At 43.3% G+C, this 26,997-nt stretch overlaps 1 protein-coding gene across 1 annotated transcript; it reads right to left on the bottom strand.

The window, feature by feature from the left end:
• Nucleotides 1–1,265: 1,265 nt before the first annotated feature.
• Nucleotides 1,266–25,124, bottom strand: LOC311513209 (uncharacterized protein). Its single transcript, XM_084614892.1, has 4 exons — nt 24,815–25,124; nt 19,348–19,420; nt 2,690–2,806; nt 1,266–1,550 (listed from the first exon to the last, which is right to left on the bottom strand). Exons 1-4 carry the CDS (start codon nt 24,822–24,824, stop codon nt 1,448–1,450), a joined length of 303 nt encoding a protein of 100 aa, XP_084471018.1. The 5' UTR covers nt 24,825–25,124; the 3' UTR covers nt 1,266–1,447.
• Between the last annotated feature and the right edge of the window lie 1,873 nt (nt 25,125–26,997).

Below are 26,997 nucleotides of genomic sequence, written 5' to 3'. Positions count from 1 at the left end.
ACCCTCGCTGGTGCTCAGATGTTCTGAAGATGGGCACTAGTATAAAACCTTAACATAAATAATTGCTGGCACATTCTGGTTTTGTAACAGGTTGTTTCCAAGAGGTTGCTGTAAATAAGGACTGGAAATATGGCATACTTTTTTAACAGTGAAGGTAATTAAGTACTGGAACAACTTACCAAGGGTAGTGGTAGACTCTCCATCACTGACCGTTTTAAAATCACGACTGGATGTTTTTCTAAAAGATACACTCTAGGAATTAATATGGGGAAGTGTATGACCTGTGTTATACAGGAGGTTAGACTAAATAATCACAGTGATCCTATCTGGCCCTGAAATCTATAAGTCTTATACAGGTTTGATACGTGGAAAGTGTTTTAATTTAATGAATTCCACACATACGCACACACACCTACCCCTCAGGTCAATTATTACATCTTTCCTTTTAATGCACCGGGAGTTTGTTTTTTTGTTTATTAAAGCTTACTCTTTTTTATTTCCTTTAAGGAATGCCTGTATTTCTGCATATGCTTGATCTCGAAGAACTAAAAATGTGTTTTAATACATTTAATTCAGCAGCTTCTATTCTGTCCTTGTTTCGTCTAGTTCTAGGCAGGGGGAGAGAGGAAGGAAGTCAGTTAAGGAAAGACTCAACTCCAGGAGATCAAAGAAGAGGATCAGTCAAGACTTCATGCTTTCCACATCTTATATTTTATTGCAAGCCACTGGGGGCTGAAGCAAAACCTTTAGTTTCAGAGCTCAGCCTTAAAAAGTTCCAGAATACTCAAAAATGGATGGGAGCCAAGAAAGGAGTCTATAAGCTGGAGATTCACAGGAATAATAGGAGAATTAGGAAATGCAACATATTACCCACAGCTGCACTTGCTAGCATGGGAAAGGGAAGATAATAAAATGATGTGTGGGGATAATTAGCTAACACTGTGTTGTAATCTTCAATAGAAAAATAGATCCTTTACAAAGAACTCCCACCTGATATCCTGCAGTATTTATCACTACATGTTGTATTTTGATGTTCCTTTATATGTTCAGATACTTTATGTACACTTAAGATGCAACTGGTATTTAAATGTGTGAAAGAATCATCCATTTTTCTTCAGCACTGTAAGAAGCTCTGAGGACAAAAGCAATTTAATCAGAAATATGGGATGATGAGAAGAGGCAGCAAGGGAGTGCCTCTTCATGGCTGCATGAAGAAATAATTAATACCCACAGAATGTCTATTAAATGAAACAGAATTTTTGATTGCTAAACAGTGCAGCCATATATACCAATTTCTGTACCATGCTGTTATTATTACTGTACATTGTTAAGAAAGATGACACAAGCTGAAATTCACTGACAGCGAGTAGGGGAGCGAGAGCTGCAAACACCTTTTTGCTCTGTTAGATCCCACACCAAACTGCTGCAAGTCAATACTTCACTCACATCAATGCTTTCTGATTTCTTTTTTTTTGTTGTTTTTAATTTCTGAACGTGTTATGTCAACAAGGCAATTTATATAGCACTGGGGAGTGGATCCTGTTTCAGACCTGAAAAATAAAGAGCAATTGTTAAGAGGTTATTATTAGTCAGGTGCAAAGTTCTTAGAAATTTAGTTTTTCTGCTGGAATGAAATACACATTTTATCACAGAAGACCAAATAGTTAAATAACAGACACATACACAAATGCACTGTAGTAAATACCATAGAGAGGGCAGTGACAGGAGGAAAGAGGGACAAGTAAAGTGACAGATTAGATATATACAGTAACAGAGGCTTTATGGAAACAAAGGTTTTCAAAAACTGGATATTCAATTACTTCAGGGTCAGCCTTAGGGAAAATGGTGCCCTGGGACAACTTGTATTTTGGTGCCCCAAGCCCCTGCCCCTGCCCCCCCCCCCCCCGTATCTATCTTCCCATCACCGCCTGCCTGGGCTTCCCACCCACCCTCTTGCTCCCTCTCCAGGCTTCCCACCCATTCCCTGGGCTCCCTACACATCCTCCCAACGCCCGATGCCTCCCTGGGCTCTCCACCCACCCCCCACTGGTTCCCAGTGCCTCCCCAGGCTTCCCACCCACCTCCCCACCCCCTCTACCTCCCCAGTTTCCCCACCCATTCCCCCTGGCCCCTGCTGCCCTCTGGGCTCTCCAGCCCCCATCACCCCTGGACTCCACTACCTCCCCGGGCTCCCTGTAGGGGAAAAACTTTGGTGCTTAATATCTTAGGTGCGCCACTTTGAAATGCCCAAACAACAACTGGGAATCCATCGTGGCTGCCCTTCTTCCCCCTCCTCAGGTACAGTTTCCCACCCTTTCTGCCGAAAAGTGGGAAACCAAGCAAACCATGTGACCTATGATCTGCCCCGTAACAGCAGGGCATAAGGGCGTGCACAGCTGAGGGAAGGGGCTGCCCTTCTGAGTGGCAGAGTCTGGAGGTGCTGCTGCTGCAACTGTTGGGAAGCACAGCAGACACCTCAGCCCTCTAGATTGCCTCAGAGGAGTATGCTGAGCGCCGCGTGCTTAAATTTTGTTGCAGGAGGGTAATTCTCACTTACATGCAGAGGTTATCACCAGCTGCCACTCTTCCACTGAGGATCAACACACCCCCACGACGTCACAGGGGGAGTACAAGCCGAGTCATTGCTGGGGAAGAGCTGTCATTGCCTGATCCCGAGGTCCCTCCTTACCTGTGGGTTCCTCCTACCTGGACAGAGTCCGGAGCTGTCCTGTCATCATGAGGGTCCTCAGAGCTGCAAGATATGGTAGTGGTCCGTTGATCCTCCATTCTCTTACCGGGTCCCGTCCTAGGGGAGGGAACTTACCCTCAATCACAGTCAGCACAAGTTGTTGTGGGGGTCCTTACCTTATCTGTGTTCTTATTCATTTGGTTTACCTTGTTTAGAATTGTTGATAGTTTAATAAATACCTTGGTTGTTTACACCCACACATCCTAGTTGATTTTTTTTTTTAAAGGGCTAATAACAAACTCCGATGATAGATGCAGGTATTGGGACATTCCCCTAGATTGGTTTCAACATCTCCACCCATCCTACATCACTCACAGGCCCCACTGCCTCCCCAATTGCATTGCCTCAAGCTCCCTTCTGCAGCCTCACACCCCAGGCCCACCCTACTCCTTGCTTCTTAATCACAGCGCTCCCTAACAACAGTGCCCTGGGCGGTTGCCCTTGTCACCCATCTGTAAGGCTGGTCCTGGAGGTCTGTGATACTTTACAAAGTTTTCTGTTTCTCTCCCTTTCCTGGGAGCTCTGTGTGAGCTATGTGCATAATGTTTTTAAATCATTCTGGTTATGATGGTGAAGCTTTATCAAAGATGTATTACTGTCCAAAACAACAGAAATCCACAACTGAAGGGGAATGGGCTGTCAGTGTTGTGGAATAATGCAACCTCCTATTCATTTATAGTAAAAGATACTGCAATGGGAATCAAAAGATACATGGCATGAACTATGTAATACAAAACCAAAGACAGTTCTAACACTGCAAGCGAAGGCACTAGTTTATCCTGACAGTTTAATAGCTGACATAACAATGAAAGCCACCTGTAAGCAAGACAAGGGGTACAGGGAAGCAGGTATCTGATGATTACCATGTAATGACAGCTCACACAGCAGGGACTGATTCCAAATGCAGATCCTATTGTACTGAAAGACACAACAGTATCAGCTCAGGCTGATAAGGAGACATTGCAGAAAGTGGAAACCGCATGCTGAGGTGATGATCTCCAAAGGAATAGAATTGCTTAAACACAGTTATGGGTTAAGGATAGGAAGTGTTGCAAAACATCAGCAAGATCTTGAGTTTCTGTGTATTACACATTTAAATTTCTGGGAATCTACTATCTAAAGAGGCAGCTGCATGGGGAAAAGGGTCATTACACAAAGTAAAACTATTTCCCCATGTTTATCCTCCCCACCCCCGCTGTTCCTGAGACATTCTTGTCAACTGCTGGAAATGGCCCACCTTGATTATCACTACAAAAGGTTCTCACACACACACACACACCTGTCTCCTGCTGGTAATAGCTCACCTTAAGTGATCACTCTCCTTACAGTGTGTATGGTAACACCCATTGTTTCATGTTCTCTATGTATAAAAATCTCCCCACTGTATTTTCCACTGAATGTATCTGATGAAGTGAGCTGTAACTCACGAAAGCTTATGCTCAAATAAATTTGTTAGTCTCTAAGGTGCCACAAGTACTCCTTTTCTTTTAACACTAAAAATAGTTTTCTGTTTTTCAGCCCATGACCACATAAGGAACAAATATAGAGCTACCATCAATTTTGAGCTATGATTCACATTCACTCTCATTTTTGAAAGACTGCATATATCAAGAACCATCTGAGTACATTTATGTATGAAAAGTAGCTTGTTTGTACTAAAGGTAGAAAAGTTGGCACTCTTAAAGTGACTTAGAAAACCCGAGAAGCCTGCAGTTGAAATGTACTCTCTCATGGAATTAATTTTTCTCCTTTATTTTATACTGCTTTGTTATTTTAAGGTTGCTTCTGAAGCCTAGGGATTTTTTTCTTTGCTTGTTTTCAGAAATATTTGTTCTTAAACTACCACCACCAAATGACGTGAAAATGAAAACAGGTATGAGTGGTTATATTTTGGGCCAGCAGCTTCAACAAATCTCTTTAATCATATGCTAAAAAGACTAATTAGATGATACCACAATAAGTCTTATATACATAAAAGACTGGTTATCCATATTGAATCACTTTGGAAGAAGAAATTAAGGACTTGACTACACATACAGTGCTGCAACAGCGCAACTGCAATTAATGAAGATGCTACTTACACCGACGGGAGAGCTTCTCCTGCCGATGCAAGTACTCCATCTCCTCGAGAGGTGGTAGCTAAGTTGACAGGAGAAGCCCTCCAGTTGACATAGTGCTGTCTACGCCAGCAGTTAGGGCAGTAGAACTGCATCACTCAGGGGTGTGGATTTTCCACACCCCTGAGCAACATAGTTAAAACAACAAGAAAAGGAGTACTTGTGGCACCTTAGAGACTAACCAATTTATTTGAGCATGAGCTTTCGTGAGCTACAGCTCACTTCATCGGATGCATACTGTGGAAACTGCAGAAGACATTATATACACACAGAGACCATGAAACAATACCTCCTCCCACCCCACTGTCCTGCTGGTAACAGCTTATCTAAAGTGATCATCAAGTTGGGCCATTTCCAGCATGGCCATGGTCTCTGTGTGTATATAATGTCTTCTGCAGTTTCCACAGTATGCATCCGATGAAGTGAGCTGTTGCTCACGAAAGCTCATGCTCAAATAAATTGGTTAGTCTCTAAGGTGCCACAAGTACTCCTTTTCTTTTTGCGAATACGGACTAACACGGCTGTTACTCTGAAACCTGTCATAGTTAAAACAACATAAGTCTGTAGTGTAGACCAAGCCTAAGTACACCCTTTGGAAGGAGATGAATTCCACACCTAAAGCAGACTGAGTGCTTTATGAAAATGAATATGTTCTCCCCAGCTGAAATTCAACATCCAATTTATGAGATGAAATACCTATTTGTATCAGTTTTCTTCTATAAGAAGATATGAAAACCATAGCAATATTATATAGTTTTATTATTACTACTGAAATATTACATTATTTACTATATAAAGAGAATTTAGGGACATATTGTTAAAGGTATTAATGTGCCTGAAGTTGCAGAGAGGCAGTTAGTGCAATTTTCAAAACATACCTGGACCCCTGACTGCCATTGAAGTCAATGGCATCCACTGCTTTTTAAAATCCCACCATACTTTCATCTGCATCTTTAGGCACCTGAGTACCTTTAAACAATCTGGCCTTAAGACAACTTGGAAAAATGTGTTATATATCCAAATGAAGCCCAATGTCATTGCATTCAGTTTTTTATCTTATAGTTTATCTACTTTTCTTTGGGTATGTCTACACTACGAAATTAGGTCGAATTTATAGAAGTCGTTTTTTTAGAAATCGGTTTTATATATTCGAGTGTGTGTGTCCCCACAGAAAATGCTCTAAGTGCATTAACTCGGTGGAGTGCTTCCACAGTACCGAGGCAAGTGTCGACTTCCGGAGTGTTGCACTGTGGGTAGCTATCTCACAGTTCCCGCAGTCTTTGCTGCCCATTGGAATTCTGGGTTGAGATCCCAATGCCTGCTGGGGCTAAAACATTGTCGCGGGTGGTTCTGGGTACATATCGTCAGGCCCCCATTCCCTCCCTTCCTCCGTGAAAGCAAGGGCAGACAATCGTTTCGCGCCTTTTTTCCTGAGTTACCTGTGCAGACGCCATACCACGGCAAGCATGGAGTCCGCTCAGCTCACTGTCACCGTATGTCTCCTGGGTGCTGGCAGACGCGGTACTGCATTGCTACACAGCAGCAGCAACCCATTGCCTTGTGGCAGCAGACGGTGCAATAGGACTGGTAGCCATCGTCATCATGTCTGAGGTGCTCCTGGTCGCCTCTGTGAGGTCGATCAGGAGCGCCTGGGCAGACATGGGTGCAGGGACTAAATTTGGAGTGACTTGATCTTTAGTCCTGCAGTCAGTCCTATTGAACCATCTTATGGTGACCAGGCAGGTGATACGGATTGCTAGAAGTCCTATTGCATCATCTTCTGCCGGGCAGGCAAGAGATGAGGATGGCTAGCAGTCCTATTGTACCATCTTCTGCCGAGCAGCCATGAGATGTGGATGGCATGCAGTCCTTTTACATCTTTGGCTGGCAGCAGACAGTGCAGAAGATAGATGGAGTGTATCAAAACAAGAAATAGACCAGATTTGTTTTGTACTCATTTGCAAACCCCCCTCCGCCCCTCGTCTAGGGGACTTATTCCTCTAGGTCACACTGCAGTCACCTCACAGAGAAGGTGCAGCGAGGTAAATCTAGCCTTGTATCAATCAGAGGCCAGACTAACCTCCTTGTTCCAATAAGAACAATAACTTAGGTGCACCATTTCTTATTGGAACCCTCCGTGAAGTCCTGCCTGAAATACTCCATAAACCCCCTTTGTTGATTTTAACTCCCTGTAAGCCAACCCTGTAAGCCATGTCGTCAGTCGCCCCTCCCTGCGTCAGAGCAACGGCAAACAATCGTGCATCTGAGTTGAGAGTGCTGTCCAGAGCAGTCACAATGGAGCACTCTGGGATAGCTCCCGGAGGCCAATACTGTCAAATTGTGTCCACAGTACCCCAAATTCGACCCAGCAAGGCCAATTTAAGCGCTAATCCACTTGTCAGCAGTGGAGTAAGGAAACCGATTTTAAGAGCCCTTTAAGTCGAAATAAAGGGCTTCATCGTGTGGACGGGTGCAGGTTTACATCGATTTAACACTGCTAAATTCGACCTAAAGTCCTAGTGTAGACCAGGGCTTTGTATGTGCTTGCATGGTTGAAAAGAAATGCTGACCAAGTAACAGACAAAAGAATACGCTCAGTCTTTTTCCTCTGAAGTTATGAAAATAGATTCCAAGAATATAGGGCAATAAAGAAGATTATTAAGGATGATACTGAAAGTGCCCATAAAATGAATGAATTGATAGAAAGATTACAAATGAGTAAGAGGCATATGTCTTTACACATTAGTACAAATCAGACTAGGCCTACACAAAAGAACAAGATTTTTTTTTTTCATCTCATTCATCTCTGTTTTAGTTCTCAATTCCTTAAAGGAAAAGGAAATTATATTATAGCACTCTACATTTTAGTAGAGGATTCTGGATTAAAATTTTTTCTTAATATCCACTTTTAATGTTAGCTAGAAGAAGCAGAAAGAACAGAGGCACTACAGTTGTCCATTTCATTTCCAATAGGGCTCATTTTCCCACCATGCAAAGAAATTACCAGAACCATTTGCTTCTTCATAAAGAATAATTTTATGCAATTAATTTAATCTGTTTCTGTTTGCAAATTGTCTGAGAACAGCTATTTTCTTTAATGTGTTACTCAAATTATTCAGGGATTAATTTCAGATAATAATTCACACCCTGAACTTCATTAGTGAGTAGTTTATTGCCAGTAGCTGATGTTAAAAAAAAAATTAGCTGTTTTGATTGAAGATATGTCACATGGTGTTTTTCCGCCTTGATTGCATTAATGTAAATCTGACAATAAATTTACCCCTGTGCAGATGAAAAAAAATCAGCATTTACTTTCAACTAATATTTTGCAATATTCAGTTAATTCTCCATTTTGGTAAACATTCCTGCAAGTAAACTCATTTGCTAGCTTTGCAGAAAGTGGACACCAAAGTGCACCTGTGTAAACTGAGTGCAGGCCGGCTGTAAGGCAGTACCAAATCAGAATTCTTGCTGCTGTTGCCGGCACCCAGTGCCAAGAGGCTGAACAACAGCTTGAGTGGTTCGTTACCCGGTGTGCTACACCCAATAATCACAACGGGGTGGAGAAGCAGAAAAGTTTATTTGAAGCTTCAAATAGGTACAGGGAGATTTGAATCTCAAATCCTGTACACAGAGCAGGAAGTCACACAGGCTTTTATACATCCTTTTTCCCAGCATACTTATCCAATAGCAAGCTGCCCCAAGTATCCATATAGCTAGCCAATCCAGTTCCCAGCTAGTTCCCTGGTTCTCTATATCATTTGTTAAACTATACATAAAGCTGCTTTATTCAGCATTGTTCTTCCATATCTGCCCTGTTTGGCCTTGCTTAGTTTCAGGCAGTCTGACTCTGCAGCATATTGTTGCAGATCCTCAGCATAACTGCTGTGTGCGCCTCCAGGCAGGGGGGCCAAGGACACTTGGGCCTAGTACGCAGAGCTGCTGCGAGTGCCTCCAGGCGGGAGGGGGGGCCAAGGACACCTGGGCCTAGTGCGAGGGGGCTTCATCGACACTCGTGGTCTTCCATCCCCTCGAGTTACCTAGTGGCCATGCCCCAGTGTCCCCAACACTGCCAATGGTGATAGTGTTTTTATACCCCTCCCACACACCTTTTATGACCTCCTTCTTGCACAAGAATAAATTACCACATACAGAGCAAGCTTAACGGAGAAGCATGCTCCTAGTGTCTACTTTTGCAATCCACGAAAGAATTATCTAAAGCTGAGCACAGTTATGTTATTAGGACCTCAAGGGCAATGAAGGTAGCTCTGCAGTAATAGTAACTCCCCAATAGCAACATATTCTATGAAATCACTTTTAGTTTACAGCAACTCCTTCTGCACGTAGACAAAAGAGGCAGGAGTAAAAGTACTTCTACCCACCCCATTGCTGATCCAAAGGGATAAAGGAAGAAGGGTCATGCTGTGTCTTGATGGCATGATCTGGCCCCTGAAGATACGTGGAATATTTAGAAGGACACGCCATTATGGACCTACAAATAGATTCTGGATCAGGGAACCAGAACCTGCAATATGTGGAATTTATTAACAGAAATACAGTGAGGTAGCTTCTATTATATTTGGACATTTTGCTCATCAGTAAGTCATGGCTGGATTAATACATATAGAAACAAACCTGACTTTTCAGATAGAACAAAGGTCTTAGTATCGATCTGTAGGCTTCACAAATTATAAAACCACAAAAAATTAGGCTAAGTGACGATTGAGATCATACAGAGGTTGTTTATGTAGCTAATGAAAGAATCACACCACACATACACTGTGGTATGAGCATTCAGTTATTTTCCTACCTGTCAACTGGCCACATTTCACACAATTTAGAGATAAAGTCTTGCAAGCTTTAGTGATCGTACTAAACACAGTGGTTGCTTTATCTTCTCAAAAAAAGAAGTTAAAAGAAAAAAACAAAGGAAGGAGATTAATATGATCTTGCTTAAAGATTACCACCATCTAGCAGTCTGTAATAGGGCAGAGGTTTAGATTTCAAGGCTAACAACAGACAATGAGAGTGTGGCCAAATTCTTAGCAAAAGAGCAGTAAGGTTCTTTGTGTATTTCAAAATTAGGCAAGGGCTTGAACCAAAAGATCAAATTCTAGCATTCCTGAATTACTGGAAAGTAGAGAAAAGATGTCATCCTGGCTTCAGATCCTGATTTTGCAGCTCAGCCACATCTCTATTTATTAAAGAGGAGCTGCAAAAACAGTGTTTTGATCCCTTATTCCTCCTTTTTGATAGTGACCATCTTGCTGCCATCCCTATTTTGCTGGAAGATACTGGCAAGATCTCTGGAGAACCTAAATACTGATGTCATACCAAGCTGAAACCTGAGTTACAGCTTCTCCTCCCCACAAGAGAGGCTGTCCCCCTCATGGGGGAGGAAGGGAGAATCACAGTCCAGGTTACAAGACTCTCATTTGCCACCTCTCACTTTGCTAGAGGGCTGGAGTAGTGAAGCAAGTATCTGACCTTTCTAATGTAAAAAACAGAATTTCCTTTGATGAAGGAAGTGTCCGAAATTTGAGACAGGAGAGCACCTCACTTGTTTGCCTGTCAATTATGCATGCAGGTAGAGTCTTCTGGCAACTACACATTATGTATCCTTCAAAGTGATCTCTTAAATTAATAGCATCAAGGCCTTAATTAGTAACAACCCCTTTCTGCCTCCCCCAGAGGATTATAACAATTCAATTAGTCTCAGGTAGATCAGTGAGATATGTTCATCCTAACCCAGCACTTTTTATGCAGGCAAAACTTCCAGAGAGGTTAGATGAGTTTGATGAGTGCAGGATTGGGCCCACTTGATTGAAGTCATAAATCTATCATCTTCTTCCCCTGGGCAGGCTACCATCACACAATGCCTTGTCTCTTGGGTCTTGTCTATACAAGAAAAGAGCACCTATTTAACTAAATAGATTTAAAAATAAAATTAATTCATCTGGTCCAAACTCCTACTGTAGATACCCTTGAACCAGTTTAATGCTTGCCTATATTGATTTTGTTTAAGTCAGTAACTTACTGATACAAGCAAAACTGATTGGTTCTATATTAAGAGTCTGCACATATAACTAGATTGACTTTTAAATTTATTTGATTAAAACAGGTGCACATTTCTAGTACAAAAAGAAAGGCCTCTAAGGTGCCACAAGTACTCCTTTTCTTTTTGCAGATACAGACTAACACAGCTGCTACTCTGAAACCTGTCATTTCTAGTACAGACAGGGCGAAGGACTGGCTGACTCCTCCAGACGTTCAACAGGTTCCCTCTCAACAGCTGCACTATTTCACATACCATGACTAATTACTTTCAAGGACTGTCCTAGTTAAGGTGCAAGCTGCACTGCAGACACTTTTCAGGCCCTCTCAAGTGTCCCCTTCTGGGGACAATGTTTCACTATGGTCATCCCTCTCTGCTGAGAACTACACCGGTGCTTAATTTGCAATGAAAGAGGTGCCCAGGCTCAAGACAATTTTAAAAATCATAACTGATGCAGCAAGCCCAGAGGTGCTGGGGCTATGAACTACCAAGCCAATAGGTGCTGGGGCTCAGCCCTGGCAAGAATTAAGCCCTGAACTACATAGTCCTTCCATTCAGACTGGAACTCTGAGCTGCAGTCCCCCTGATTCCCAATCATGCTAAGCTGACTGACCCAACTGCGTAAGCCCTTTTTCTCTGAGAGCCTGTGACTAGCAACTGATTATGGGGATTCAAAAACATCTTCAAAACAAAGCATTATTTATTCACCCAATGGTACATACCATGCAGATACAAGGGATACAACACAAAAGGCCTATATGCATATTTCTCCTTACTTAAACCTTAATCTTTCCTTGCAAACTGTAGTAAGTTGCATTCAGTTCAGATACATCCAGCTCTGGCTTGGAGGAAGTAGACTGACAAGAAGCAGCATGCTCTCCATGTGTCTCTCTGTCAGTACCACCTAACACTCTCTGGGCTCACCCTAAAAACTCACTCAGCGTCCCTTCTTTTCAGGGGACCAGTGTCCCTTAGTGGTTTAATATCCCTTTTGTATCACCCCTATACACTCAGTTGCCTCCTGTAGCGCTAATCTGTTTACAAGTTTCAATGGGCAGGCCTGGGTTCATCTGGATCCCGCTTCCAGCTCAGCATGACATAACTGTCCTATTCTCCTCACAGATAAATTTACTTGGTGGTGCCTCCCCCCATTTGCTCCTTCCTGGCAAGGTCACCAGGGCAGCTTGGAAGGAAAATTCTAACCACAGGGTAACCCCAGATAGTTGGAGACTCTGAAGGAATCACATAACCTAAACACACACAATATAATCAACACAGGTACTGTATTAAACAGGAATTAAATATGACATCAGAGTAAATCAATACTCTGAGGGTCATTAGTGCCCGCCCCATGCTGGCAATACCCATGAATTTCCCCACATATGATCTGATAGAGCAGGAGTAAAATTTACAGTTCTGTTAGTATGCTTACTTCGCAGGGGCTCTTGATGACCTATGACAATGATATCTTCTGTAGCACCAATAGGCTGGCAGTACAGCTCAAAAGACTGACGTGGGATAAGATGGTAAGTTCCTCCAGAGGTTTAATAGACAGTAGGTAACTAAAGCCCTTACCCCATGGCTTGAGGGCAAAGTTCAGGGAATCGGAGGTCTTCAAACAATTTCCCTATCTGACCAAAATATGGTGCACTCCCAACTCCACGAATGATCCTCAGGTTCAGAGCTGAATCAGGACTCCCCAGCAACTGTGGAGGGGCTGACATTCACAGTTGGCAGGTATCCTCTTCATGCAGGAAACAGGCTGCTTCTAAATCTGAGATTTCCCCTCATCATAAAGGGATGCAAGGACCTGGCAACATTTTATTCCATTTTGCATGAGTGTAAAGATTTATGCATGGTGCACAGCAGTGAAGACTCAAGCCCAGTTATTTTAGTTGGAATTAGAACTACAAATAGGGTGATAAAATACATTTCTCACCAGGTCCCATATAGAAGCCAGGATTATCTTACATCTGTGGTTGCATAGACTGAAGAGAGCCAAGTCAGGTACTAGTGAATCAGCAGAGCATGAAAGTGTGAGGACTCAATGCTCAGCTGTGCCAAGTTCATATTCAGACCAGAGAGGAGAACAGTAAAGAAATATGGGTCTAAGACACCTGTCCACTCTCCTGGGCCATCTAGGGGCCAGAATTATCTCCAGCATAATTTAGAACAACTTTAGGGACCACTGTGCGAACCAAGGAGTAGCAGTTTGCTTCTCCTCTTATAGTGAGGCAGAGCAGAACCTGGTGATATTAAACCAGCTGTCTACCATCTCTTCTGTGCTATGGAGACATTGACCCCCACACGGGCTTTGCCACTGATTCCAGATTTAATTACCCATTTGTCACATTTTCAAACAAACACCTTCACTGTGACATTGCAGTCATTCCTATGCTGCCCTTTCTCTCTTGATACCCTTCATGCACATAAACATCTGCAAAGCCACATCATTGTCCTCCTTCAAATACCTCCCAAAACTCTTCCGCTGTGAGGCCTCCAAAAAGCTTGACAATGTTTAGACAGCTGGTATGCTGAGACCACTTCCCATCATGCTAACTAGCATTTTCTCATTGGTAACTTGAGCTCCCACAGTCTGTGTCTTATATCCACCTATTTAATCTTTTCTCATACATAGATTATAAACCCTTTGGAGCAAGAATGTATTTTTGTTATGAGTTTGTATAGCACTAAACAGAGCAGAGATCTGGTATGGCTAGTGCAATACAAATAAATAAAAATACACCAGCTCTGTACTATCCAAGGATTTCCCTATGTAAATAGGTTTCAGAGTAACAGCCGTGTTAGTCTGTCTTTGCAAAAAGAAAAGGAGTACTTGTGGCACCTCAGAGACTAACCAATTTATTTGAGCATGAGCTTTCGTGAGCTACAGCTCACTTCATCGGATGCATACCGTGGAAACTGCAGTAGACATTATATACACACAGAGACCATGAAACAATACCCCCTCCCACCCCACTGTCCTGCTGGTAATAGCTTATCTAAAGTGATCATCAAGTTGGGCCATTTCCAGCACAAATCCAGGCTCTCTCACCCTCTGCCCCCCCCCCCCACACACACACACAAACTCACTCTCCTGCTGGTAATAGCCCATCCAAAGTGACCACTCTCTTCACAATGTGTATGATAATCAAGGTGGGCCATTTCCTGCACAAATCCAGGTTCTCTCACCCCTCACCCCCCTCCAAAAACCACACACACAAACTCACTCTCCTGCTGGTAATAGCTTATCCAAAGTGACCACTCTCCCTACAATGTGCATGACAATCAAGGTGGGCCATTTCCAGCATAAATCCAGGTTTTCTCACCCTCCCCACCCCCATACACACACAAACTCACTCTCCTGCTGGCAATAGCTCATCCAAACTGACCACTCTCCAAGTTTAAATCCAAGTTTAACCAGAACGTCGGGGGGGGGGGGGGTGGGTAGGAAAAAGCAAGGGGAAATAGGCTACCTTGCATAATGACTTAGCCACTCCCAGTCTCTATTTAAGCCTAAATTAATAGTATCCAATTTGCAAATGAATTCCAATTCAGCAGTTTCTTGCTGGAGTCTGGATTTGAAGTTTTTTTGTTGTAAGATAGTGACCTTCATGTCGGTGATTGCGTGACCAGAGAGATTGAAGTGTTCTCCGACTGGTTTATGAATGTTATAATTCTTGACATCTGATTTGTGTCCATTTTTTCTTTTACGTAGAGACTGTCCAGTTTGACCAATGTACATGGCAGAGGGGCATTGCTGGCACATGATGGCATATATCACATTGGTGGATGTGCAGGTGAACGAGCCTCTGATAGTGTGGCTGATGTTATTAGGCCCTCTGATGGTGTCCCCTGAATAGATATGTGGGCACAGTTGGCAACGGACTTTGTTGCAAGGATAGGTTCCTGGGCTAGTGGTTCTGTTGTGTGGTATGTGGTTGTTGGTGAGTATTTGCTTCAGGTTGCGGGGCTGTCTGTAGGCAAGGACTGGCCTGTCTCCCAAGATTTGTGAGAGTGTTGGGTCATCCTTCAGGATAGGCTGTAGATCCTTAATAATGCTTTGGAGGGGTTTTAGTTGGGGGCTGAAGGTGATGGCTAGTGGCGTTCTGTTATTTTCTTTGTTAGGCCTGTCCTGTAGTAGGTGACTTCTGGGTACTCTTCTGGCTCTGTCAATCTGTTTCTTCACTTCCGCAGGTGGGTATTGTAGTTGTAAGAAAGCTTGATAGAGATCTTGTAAGTGTTTGTCTCTGTCTGAGGGGTTGGAGCAAATGTGGTTGTATCCTATGTAAATAGGAATACTCAGCTGCTCCTTTAGTACTAGAGTTAGGCCCGAGGAATGAACCTTTACAGTCTAAGAACAGCAGCAGTTGTTCACACAGCTTTTTGCAGGAGAACTGTATGCCAAGTAAGAAGTCACTAAGTAACAGTTCTTATATATCCACAGTAACATCACTCTGTGACCTTGACACACAATATATTAAACTACAGGATACTGGTAAGTTCATATTTGCCTGCATGTTTCATCAAGGTTCCTCCCCAGGAGACAGGCTCAGAGCTTCCATTTTGAATTAATTATTGTATGGTAAGGCAATTAACTATATTTGTAGTTGCATTTCTGATCACCGCCCTTCCCAAACAGCCCCCCAAATAAAGCTGAAGTTGACCACATGACATATATACTGGAAGGTCACAAAGACACTGAAACTCACTGTAAGATTTCACATAGCAAAATATATTTGGTAAATCACAAAACAGTGAACTTAATCTAAACCTTACTAGTCATAGATAGCCTGCCACAAAGCTGTTCAGATCCCTGAATTCATCACACTGAGTACACTGATATGTTGCCATTGCCAAACTGGCCATCTCACTACAACTCAGACACTAATATTGCATATTTATCTAACCTAGCTGCTGATTTCCAGTGCTCTGATAAAGCTCAGGAAGAGTTTTCTAATATGATGCAAGAGAAACCTTTCAACAAAGAAATATACACAAGCAGCCTTGTTTCTTAAACTTTATCAATTTGCCTTGCCCTCAAATAATCCCAGTCTCTCCCTACCTCAGCCTCCTCGGGGATGGCTTCCCTCAGCACCCCTTAAAGCACTGAGCCTTATTCTCCTGCATCAGTTTTACACTCATGTCACTCTGTGGACTTCAGTGGAGTTGCTACTGATTTACACCAGCATAAATGAGATGACAAGCAGGCACAGGCCCTCTAACCAGTGACTCGGGTGTTTTTGGCTTGATGTCCCATGCTGGAAGTCCTCCCCGGGCAACATCCCATGGGCAGTTTCTTTTCAGAGCAGGCCTTTGGAATCTAACCACAATCTCCCCTGCTTTTGAGATCCTCAAAATGTTTTTAAAAGAAAGAGAGAGAGCTTTATCTTCAGTATGTTCATAGACATTATAACAGTGTTTCATTCCTTGCAGATGTAAACTGATCCCTTGGGTACAAGGTGTGCCACTTTAGTTTTTCTTCATACAGTTGCCCAGGGTTGGTAGTGAAATTTATGGCTGCAGTTCTCTCCATTTTTGGAGAGGGCTTCTAAAACAGTTAGCACCAATGAGAGATGCTGCTTCCTGGGTCCCACCATGAGCTCCTTAACCCAGCGGCCAATGAGCTGCTTGCAACTAAGCCAGCTCCTCTGCATTGGCTTCTGATCAGAAAGAGCTCTCAATAGTATAAGCGATAGCACGGCCTGGTAGTATAAGCCTGTCTTTAGGAATAAGGGATTCCTGTATTCTAATCCCAACTCTGACATTGACCATGACCAAAATACTGAAATCACCACCTCAAATTTCCTCATAAAACATGGTTAGCAGCTATCAGTTTAACAGCGGTGTTGTGATGGGTTGGGTCACAGAAACCCCCTTTGGGACTGCCACCTTATGTGCCTAGACTACCTCTGAGCCTGTTTTCCCTGCCAGCTTGGGACTTCAGTCCCTGCCTGGTTTGAGCCAGACACTCTTTCTTGCCTGCTGCAAATGCAGATCCAAGTCTGAACCATGTCCCCCACAAGCTGCAGGCTTAACTGAAAACAGTTTAAGAAGTGCTCCTGTCTCCAGCACTCAGATACCCAACTCCCAATGGGGTCCAAACCCCAAATAAATCCGTTTTACCCCGTATAAAGCTTAAACAGGGTAAACTCATAAATTGTTCGCCCTCTATAACACTGATCGAGAGATATGCACAGCTGTTTCTCCCCCCTCCCCCCCAGGTATTAATACGTACTTTGGGTTGATTAATAAGTAAAAAGTGATTTTATTAAATACAAAAAGTAGGATTTAAGTGGTTCCAAGTAATAACAGATAGAACAAAGTGAATTACTGAGCAAGGTGAAATAAAACACGCAAGTCTAAGCCTAATACAGTAAGAAAACTAAACAGAGAGAAATCTCACCCTCAGAGATGTTTCAGTAAGCTTCTATCACAGACTGGACGCCTTCCTAGTCTGGGCCCAATCCTTTCCCCAGGACAGTCCTTGTTCGAGCTCAGGTGGTAGCTAGGGGATTTTTCATGACTGCAGCTTCCTTTGTTCTGTTCCACCCCCTTATATATCTTTTGCACAAGACAGGAATCCTTTGTACCTCTCTGGGTTCCCACCCCTCCTTCTAAGTGGAAAAGCACCAGGTTAAAGATGGATTCCAGTTCAGGTGACATGATCATATGTCACTGTAAGACTTCATTACCCACATATACAGGAAGACTTACATGTAAACAGAGCCATCTACAGTCAATTGTCCTGGTTAATGGGAGCCATCAAGCACCACCATTAATGGTCCATACTTTGCATAATTACAATAGGACCTCAGAGTTATATTTCATATTTCTAGTTTCAGATACAAGAATGATACATTCATACAAATAGGATGAATACGTGCAGAAGAACATAACTTTTGCACAGATATGTTACATGGCATATCTAACATAAAACGTATTCCAGTTATGTCATTTACTTTCATAAGCATATTTCTATAAAGCATTATGGGGTGCAACATCACTGACTAAATATGGTAGATGATGGATCAAAATCTGCCCTGACATACACTCCCAGCAACTCGAAAGACTTCAACAGGTCTGCAAAAGGTGTAAATCAGGGCAGAACTTAGTTTCACATTTGTAAAGCATATATAAGGGCTAAGTATTATAATTAGAAAAGAAAATATCCAGACCTGACCTTGAAGAGAGAAGGTGAAAGATGATTAAGAAAGGGAACAGATGTAAGGGGAGGTGGTGTTTTTCAAAGAGAGAGCATAAAAATAAGAACTTGGTGTTCAAATGAGAAAATGAAATTTGGGAAAGACAGACAGAAATTGTTTTATAGAGGTCTACTCTGAATCACCAAGGTCAGCTCTGTCTAAACTCCTCCTGCCCATTCCTAAAAATACTTTTAAAGTTTGCTATTTTAACTAACCTAATATAGGTCAGCCCATGCTAAATGCATCCAACGAAGACACCCCTTAAAACTCATATAGGACTGTGATCTGACCTGACCTGAAACACTAGCCTCCTAAACACTAGTTAGTTTCGACTTAGTACAAATTCAGCCCATAACAATTATTCTCTTCTTTGCTTACTACCTGACCTGCGCCATGAGAATCTCTATTTTTACTGTTTATTCTGAGCAGTCCTTTAAATACAGCTTACTTGTTAAGATACCTCTATTAGCAACTGCTTTAATAGCTTAATTGTGCTGAACTCTCAGATATACCAGGTTAATATTTGATGCTAATGCTTGATAAGGAAGAAATTTATCATTTGCAAATAGTCGCTATAAGGTTAATATAGAAATTGGAGGTGTCCTCCCAATATTAATGATGAGGTTAACATTTTCCATACCTCTTGTTACCCACTTACTGAATGTGGACTAATAATTGTGACTTGCCATAGATATCGTGTCCTACTTTCTACTCTATGTAGTAATTCGTTTCTTCCCCTAGTGACAACATTATCTTAGAAAATTACTGATCTATACAGTGCATTGCACGTAAGTCAAAAAGATTTTCAGATTAGGTTGCAGGCTCCAGAGGATCCTGCTAGCATCTGCTGATTGCACACAATATACACAAATACATGAAATATACATTGCAGCTATTGATATAGTGCACAGGGTTTTTATAGCTTATTAATTGTTTATAGAGTACTCCAAATGTGCACAGTGCTTAACATGTGAAGTGACTTGATCCCTGCCTTCTTAGAGGATATAATCTAATTTAGACAGGATAACTTCTCCAGAACAAAGAAGGTGTGGATATGCTGTTTGCGAAGAGATAAACAATGGAAAGCTTCAAAAAGACAGATTTAACATCTATGCTTAAGATGTGGACATTGATGGCCAGCAGTGAGTGTAGCTATATCAGTGCAGACACCCAAGTGTAGAAAAAGGAAAGTCACGATTTACACCATTTGAGCTTACTCACCACTGTAACTTGGTGTTTGCATGGGTGCTGCAACTCCAATTGCTGGCCACCAACAGCTGAACTGGGGCTAGACCTAAATATAAACAAGGCCTAAATTACATAGGATACAATCTTACGAGCCAGAAAACAATGACTTCAACGAGACAAAAAGGCATCTTTGTGAAGAACGAATTGGCATCAGGGAAATTTAACACAGTAAGAAAGGTGTTACATTCCAAGAAGCAAATTTTGGGGACTTCGGAAAATGTAAGAACATAAAAAAAATTAGTTAATAGCCAAATATGTTAAGCTGATTATCAAGGGCTTTATCAAGTACATTGGGGAAAAAGTAGGTTTAGGGAGGGGGAGGAAATTAATGATGATTCAAAACTGACAGATAATGAACACTGTCTGAAAATAAGTCTGAACAATTGGTAAGAAAGGATGACCCTATAAAATAAATACTGATAAAAGGTAAGTAAGAGTATACCTGGAAAATGTGAGCACCCATATATAAATTGCTCTGGTTGATATGATGGATTAAGAACATTATCCAAGGCACCAATAAATATTTTTGAGGGGAAACCCTCTCAAATCCTGAGACTATAGCAAAATAATAAACAAACAGGCTTTTAAAAGTTAGTGGCTAAAGGAAAGTGACAATGGTAACTATAATCCCATAAATTCCGTTTCTATCTTTATTATATGGTTATGCTGGAAGGTATTAACAGCTGCCATCAGTCACAGGCCTGGTTAAAACTGATGGGTGAAATGAGCACTCTTCATTCATAAATGAAGGTGCAGTTAAATGTCCCTTTGCATGGTGATAGCTGAACCATCAGAAGCCACCACCCAAAGCTTGGGCAGCATGGGCTTAGCAGAAGCTAAGATCTTGTGGTCTGAGGGATTTCCTTGGAGCAGGGCTGTCCCTATCCATATGGAAAGTATGCAGCTGTGTAGGGCACCTGTGTAGCTGCATGCTGCTCCAGCCCCTGCTCTACCTCTTCCCCATGGCCCCCACCCAAGCCCCGCCTCCACTCCAGCCAGCCCTTCCCCTGATCAGGCTCTCTGCACACTCACCAGCAGCGGTAAGTAGAGTGACCCGGACCCAGCCTGCTCCACTCCCCTGGCTCTCAGCCATGCTGCTGGCCTGGGGCTGCGTAGGGCACCAAAATGGCTAGGGATGGCCCTGCCTTGGAGACTGATTGCAAATGCAGAGCTGGGGAATTGATTGGTTGCAGCTGTGTGTCTGAAGCAGAAAGGAAACAGAAAGCCAGGGGAGAGTGAGCAGATAGAGAGAAGCAGTGTAGAATATGGCTCTGACAGGGAGCAGAGACAGAGCTCCTGGTGGCAAAGAACTCACTGGAAGGGAAGGCTTGGCTTTCTGGTTAAGGAAACTGCCTGCGGTTGTTTGTTCCTACTGAGTTCTGGGAACAGGACTGTGTGTACATTTTTTGTAAATGAACAGGATTGCACCAAAGAAATACCTGGCTCCTAATCAATTTCTCCTCCTACTGGGAATAACCTGACAAGGCCCTGAATATTAACTAACTCCTCAGGCTAAACAATATTAATATGTCGTTATTAAGCTGGTCCTCAGGAAGTATACACGTGAGGGCATTAAATCAAAGAAACAATGGTGTGGGCCCTGATACTGAACATAATAGGCCTCCCAGGCACACAAGGCCCCCTGAAAACCCTCTCTCCCAACTACAGAATCTGAAGGAAATAAACTTCCCTGGGGCTTGGGCCAACCCTTGAGGGGAATAAAGTGCTCCACCAACAGCCATAGCTATTCTGCTGTATTCAGATTCTTATACTATGCCTATCACCGCAGTATGAATGCTTTCTAGCTATGCCTCAAACAATAAGGAGTGTAGGGAGGAGTTGGGTATGTATTCCTTGTCAGAGAAGGCAAGATCAAAGTGCTTTCTGCTCTTGGAACAGAAAGTAGTGAGATTAGAGGTGGCTTGTCATTCCTTTGGGAGGCAAATAGCATGGACTGAGACCAGCCTCCAAGAAAGCTTTTTCTCCTGCACAGTCTTTACTCTTTAGAGGATAGCCAGATTTGTTGTGCCAGAGCTGACATCTTCACCTCAGATAAATGTAGGTTTCAGAGTAACAGCCGTGTTAGTCTGTATTCGCAAAAAGAAAAGGAGGACTTGTGGCACCTTAGAGACTAACCAATTTATTTGAGCATGAGCTTTCGTGAGCTACAGCTCACTTCATCGGATGCATATCGTGGAAACTGCAGCAGACTTTATATATACACAGAGAATATGAACCAATATCTCCTCCCACCCCACCCCACTGTCCTGCTGGTAATAGTACAAGTGGACAGTGGGGTGGGAGGAGGTATTGGTTCATATTCTCTGTGTATATATAAAGTCTGCTGCAGTTTCCACGATATGCATCTGATGAAGTGAGCTGTAGCTCACGAAAGCTTATGCTCTAATAAATTGGTTAGTCTCTAAGGTGCCACAAGTACTCCTTTTCTTTTTTCAGATAAATGTAGTGATTTTTGTAGTCTCCTAGGCCAAGATCTTTAAGAGCCTTGAAGATGAGAACTGAGATCTTGAATTTGACATGATATTTAGTCTGTGAGGAGCAGGTGTAATGAAGGAAGGACAGGTTCAATGTGCTCCCAGTAACTTGTATTCCTGAGGATTCCAGCAGAAGCTCTCCCTTTGTCTTTGCCACCGCTGGACAAATATCACATCACTGGGACTTGACATTTTACAGTTTTGCTCCTGGATACTCTCCCTACGTATGTGTGTGGGTGTGGGGGGAGGGGAGGAGGGGGAAGAGGATGGTATAAGATAGCAGAAGGATCAAGAGGCAGCATGCATCTGACACATTTAATATTGTTTCTCTTTTTGCCAATTAAAAAAGTTTTATATTCTTCCCACTACTGATCTATGTTTTCCTCTTGCTAGCCTCTATTACGCTAGCAAAAATCCAGTAACCTGAATTGTTAGAAGTTGCCTCCTGAAATTTCATTCCAATGTGAAATTTGCTGAGGACTGCTGCTTTTCTAAGGTCTGGTCTACGCTCCAAAGTTAGGCTGGCATAAGACACCTTGCGTCAATCTAGTTGTGCATGTGTCTATATTAAAATTTGTCTCCCACTGACGTAAGCACCCTATTACAGCGACATAGCGACCACCTCCCTGAGCAGCATTGAGCCATGGTTGATGTACTGAGGTCTATGCAGTGCAGGTGTAGACACCATGTTACATATGTCAGTCCTAATGCTCCTCCAGCTGCTGTCCCACAATGCCTGAGACTGACTGCTCTCCTCACAATTGTGCATTCTACTGGCCAGGTGTCATGCAGACCAGAAGACCCTTCCACTCCCTTTTAAAGCCCTGCAAATTTTTGAAATGCCTTTTCTCGATTGTCCAGCTTGGCAAGTACACCTAGCAGTTCTCCCTTGTGTGTAACTTTTGCCCAGCTGACCACGCCAGCCACACGCTCTGCTAAGAGTAGACAAAAGATTAGATCTCCTGGGCCTATGTAGAACAAGAGGTTCTGCAAGCCTTAGAAAAGTGGACGTCTATGAGCAGTTTGCACAGAAGATGCAGGAGCAGGGGTACTACAGGGACCAGCAGCATTGCCACGTGAAAGCAAAGGAACTGAAGCAGGCTACCAGAGGGCCAGGGAAGCAAACAGTTGATCCAGTACCAACCCTTAGGTTGGCTGCTTTTACAAAGCGCTGCGTGCCTAGTTGGCAGAGAACCCATCACCATACAACAGATCACTCTAGATGCCTCCAAGGAGTGCGAGTCAGTTCCCTGTGGCCGAGGAGGAGAAGAAAGAGCAGGAGGATGGGGGACATGCGACCCAGAGGGTGGGGATCCAGCTAAGCCAGGACCTGTTTGAGACTCCACCGCAGTCCAGTCAGTCCCAGCAGTCAATCACAGGCAAGTCTGATGCAGGGGAAAGAACCTCAGGTAACTGTGCAAATGTATTTCCCATTACAGTGATGTACAGTTGGCACCCTCCACTTAACAGCTATCGACTTTTCATTAATATACTCGTACCAGAAGAGTTAGCAGTACGAAGAGAGAGATAGCAGTTGTCTGCTTTTCATCCCCCTGTACTGTTAGGCAGTGGGGTGCAATTTGTTTATGTACACGGGGATCTTCCTGAGAGATCTCAATGACACTTTGATGGAGTTACTTTGCAATCCTCTCTCAAAGGGATCGAGAGATAGCAGCCTTATTTCTTCCTCCCACACCAGTCAGCAATAACTTCAGCAGGCACCATTGCGGTATGCAGGCTAGCACAATACAGGCCTGAGCAGCTTCGGGATGGCAGCAGCGGCTGGGTTCTCTGTGCTTTGTCACCCACAAGAGGAACAGATCAGCTAAAATCACTACAGCCTGTGGAAAATGGTGCCAGTATTTAGTGTCATTGCCCTGTATTATAGGGTCATGCACCTGAGAAATTCTCTCCTCATTTCCCTCACCCCAGCGGACTGTGCTCACTCTGGCTGGTGCTGTGCACAAGCACTCCAGAGCAGAAGTGTCAGGAATCATGTCTTGTTTAAAACTTTAGGGGAGCAAGGGAAGGGAGTACTCAATTTTCTGTTGTGGCTATACTGACAGTGGTACCTCTGTGCATTTATTCTGCAGCTGCTGCCTTTGCAGCCCCTCCACACCCACGGAAGGCCTGAGCCAGATACTGAGGAGAAAGGAGGACTGGGGATGACATGCTCAGCAAGATCATGCAAGCCAGTGCTGCATCAGACCAGGAACAGAGGGCGTCAAGGGTGAATACTGAAGACTGTATGGCAAAGAACAGAGCAGACACAAGAAAGGCATAGGAAAAGGAGAGGTAGATGCACCAGGACATAATGGGGCTTCTGCAGGAGCAAACAATGATACTGCAGACTCCTGTGGAACTACAGGTTAAAAAATCCTGGACTCGCCTCCCTTTGTAGTTGTGATGGGATCCCCAGAATACAGCCTGTAACTGAGTACTGCTTTGCCCCCTTAACCGTCTCTCACAATGCTTTGCTAGTGACAAGTAGCAAACCCCTCTAGGTGGTTATCACTTAGCTGGGTGTGGGGCTTCACATGCTGTTGTACTAAGTAGTGTGAATGCTCCCTGAGCTACTCACAAATCACAGAGAAAGGCACCAACAAATGTCCCAAGCCCCCAGTCTTGCACCCTAGAACTGTACAATTTTGCCCTGGTCAGAAGCCTGACCAGTGTAAGTTCATTACCCAGTCTACCCTCTCTCGATGTGGAGAGGACACACACTAGCCTTTGTAAGCAGAGCTGAGATTTCCGAACCACTTCAACCAAAATGCACACTTTTAGGCAAAAAATAAAACAGATTAATTACAGAAAGATAGATTTTAAGAGATAAGTGGTAGGCACAAAAGGTCAGAGAAAGTTACCAAGAAAATAAAAGGTAAGTATGTAGTCTAAATCTTAAACCTTATCAGATGTGGCAGTATTTGGATCAAGCAGTTTCTCACCCCACGGCATGTTGCAGGTAGGTTAGTTCTTAATACATAGGTTTCTCCTTTAAGCCTGGAACCAGTCTCCTCAGTTCAAGTCTTTCTTCCCAGCATTCTTGTTACTTCTAGTTTAGGTGGTGGAAAAGAAAGGTAAAAGCATGATGCCACTGTTCCTTATTTTATATCCTCAGTCCAGGTGCCAGGAAAACACTAGGCCAGACATGTCCTGGTGGGCTTTGCGGAGTCAGAGTTGAGCAATCCCCCATTATGTGATGCTTGCACAGCTCTTACAGCATTGTAAATCCCTTGTTTACAGCCGCCCTGCTGATTAATGGTCATTTAACAGCCTCCTGGAAGTGGATCCCCTCCTTTGTGGTCACTGGAGAACTGGCAGTGGATGACTCTCAGACTTATTGAAATACATTGTAACAACCAGACGGCAAACTCTCATAACCTCATACACACTAACGATAAACCTACTTGGATAGAACAATGGGTTTCAGCAGATCATGACCTTTCATATATCTTCTATTTCATACAAAGTAGGCTATGTATCATAATTATATGACAGGGTTAATGTGGGAGTTCCAGGGTGCTGCTTTGAGGTACAAAGTGCCACAGTAGTCCATGGAGAACTCTATTATAGCACCTCCCTAACATTCTATGTGGCATCAAGGGCTGCATCCCTATCCAGATCACTACACCCCAGGGGGGCATTAAGGACCACCACAGATTCACGTGTATTGACCTGTGAAAGCCCAGACAGTTGTATTTGTAGCTAAAATTGACATGAATGTTCCTTCCCCTTGTTAAGTTGCATTCCATTAATTTCTTAAGTTAAGGTTTTTTGCTTTTAAGTTGCATAAAGGTTTCTTTGCAGTGTGTTTGTTACTCAAAATTGTATTATTTGGAAAATAATTCAATCTTTATTTGTTCGCAACATATGCTGCAGAGTACACAGCAGTTTTGAAAGCAACCAATTACTTATTATACAGTGTGACAACTCAGAGGATCAGTGACAGTGTAACAAGCATAAATGTACAGCAAGCACCACAACATGAATAGGGGCATTGACAGTGTTCTCTTCATAGATGCATACCAAGCACTATACAATCCCTAACAAGCCCCAAAACAGCATGGTTAGGTATAGCACAGGTCACCACACTGCATTACTATGGCTCACTGTTAAAGTGGTCTTTCAAAGCCTCCCCGAGACCAAGAGCTCCACACTGAGCTCTTCTAATAGCCCTAGTTTCCAGCTGTTCAAACTCAGCAGACAGCTGCTCCACCTCCACAGCAACTCCTCTCCCCCCGCCCCCCATTCCTTGACAAATATTATGCAGAGCACAACAGGCAGCTATAACCATTGCGATGTTTTTTCCCCCACTGAGATCAAATTTTGTGAGTAAAGAACATCTACCAAAAGTACATTCAACTGTCATTTTGCACCTGCTGAGCCACTAGTTGAATCTTTCCTTGGCGCTATTGAGGTGGCTGGTGTACAGCTTCATGAGCTAGGAGAGCAAGGGGTAGTTGGGTCCCCCAGGATCACTACTGGCCTTTCAACATTGCCATTGGCAATCTGCCAGTCAGGAAACTGAATCCCTGCTTGTAGCTTTCTGAATAGTCCTGTTTTCTTAAAGATGAAAGAGTCATGCACCTTCCATGACCAACACTGATGTTGGTGAATCATTCCTGGCAATCCACCAATGCCTGCATAACCATAAAAAACAACAATAGCCCTTTCATTTGATGGACTCTGTGGCCAAGGTGGTCTGGTGCCAAAATAGGGACACTCGTGCCTTCTGTTGCTCCACTGCAGTTTGGGAACCCCACAGCTAAAAATCCATCCACTAGGTCCTGTACATAGCTGAGAGTCACAGTCCTGTGTAGCAGGAAACAATTAACAATCCTACATACTTGCATGACAACAGGCCCCACAGTGGATTTTCCAACTCCAAAATGATTTCTCACTGACCAGTAGCAATCCGGCATTGCAAGATTCCACAGTGTTATCACCAATTGCTTCTCCGCTGCCAGCACAGCTCTCATTCTGACATTCCTGTGCAGGAGGGCTGGGACAAGCTCAGCACACAGATCCAGGAATGTGGCCTTGTACATCCAAAAGTTCTGCAGCCATTGCTTGTTATCCCAAACCTGCATTATAATGAGATCCCACCAGTCAGTTCCCATTTTTTGGG

The sequence above is a fragment of the Lepidochelys olivacea genome (genome assembly GCF_965140295.1).
Source record: "Lepidochelys olivacea isolate rLepOli2 genome assembly, chromosome: 1".
In the NCBI taxonomy this organism is placed as follows: Eukaryota; Metazoa; Chordata; order Testudines; family Cheloniidae; genus Lepidochelys; species Lepidochelys olivacea.
The sequence above is the reverse complement of the archived record's forward strand: the minus strand, read 5'-3'. Positions and strand labels throughout refer to the sequence as shown.

Excerpts from the sequence above, each read along its gene's own strand:
- LOC311513209 (XM_084614892.1), bottom strand. Across the intron at positions 2,807-19,347 it reads GCAAACACCAAGTTACAGTG|GACGGGACCCGGTAAGAGAA; the intron begins GTGAGTAAGCTC and ends TCCCTCCCCTAG. Across the intron at positions 1,551-2,689 it reads CAGGTAGGAGGAACCCACAG|GTCTGAAACAGGATCCACTC; the intron begins GTAAGGAGGGAC and ends TTTATTTTTCAG.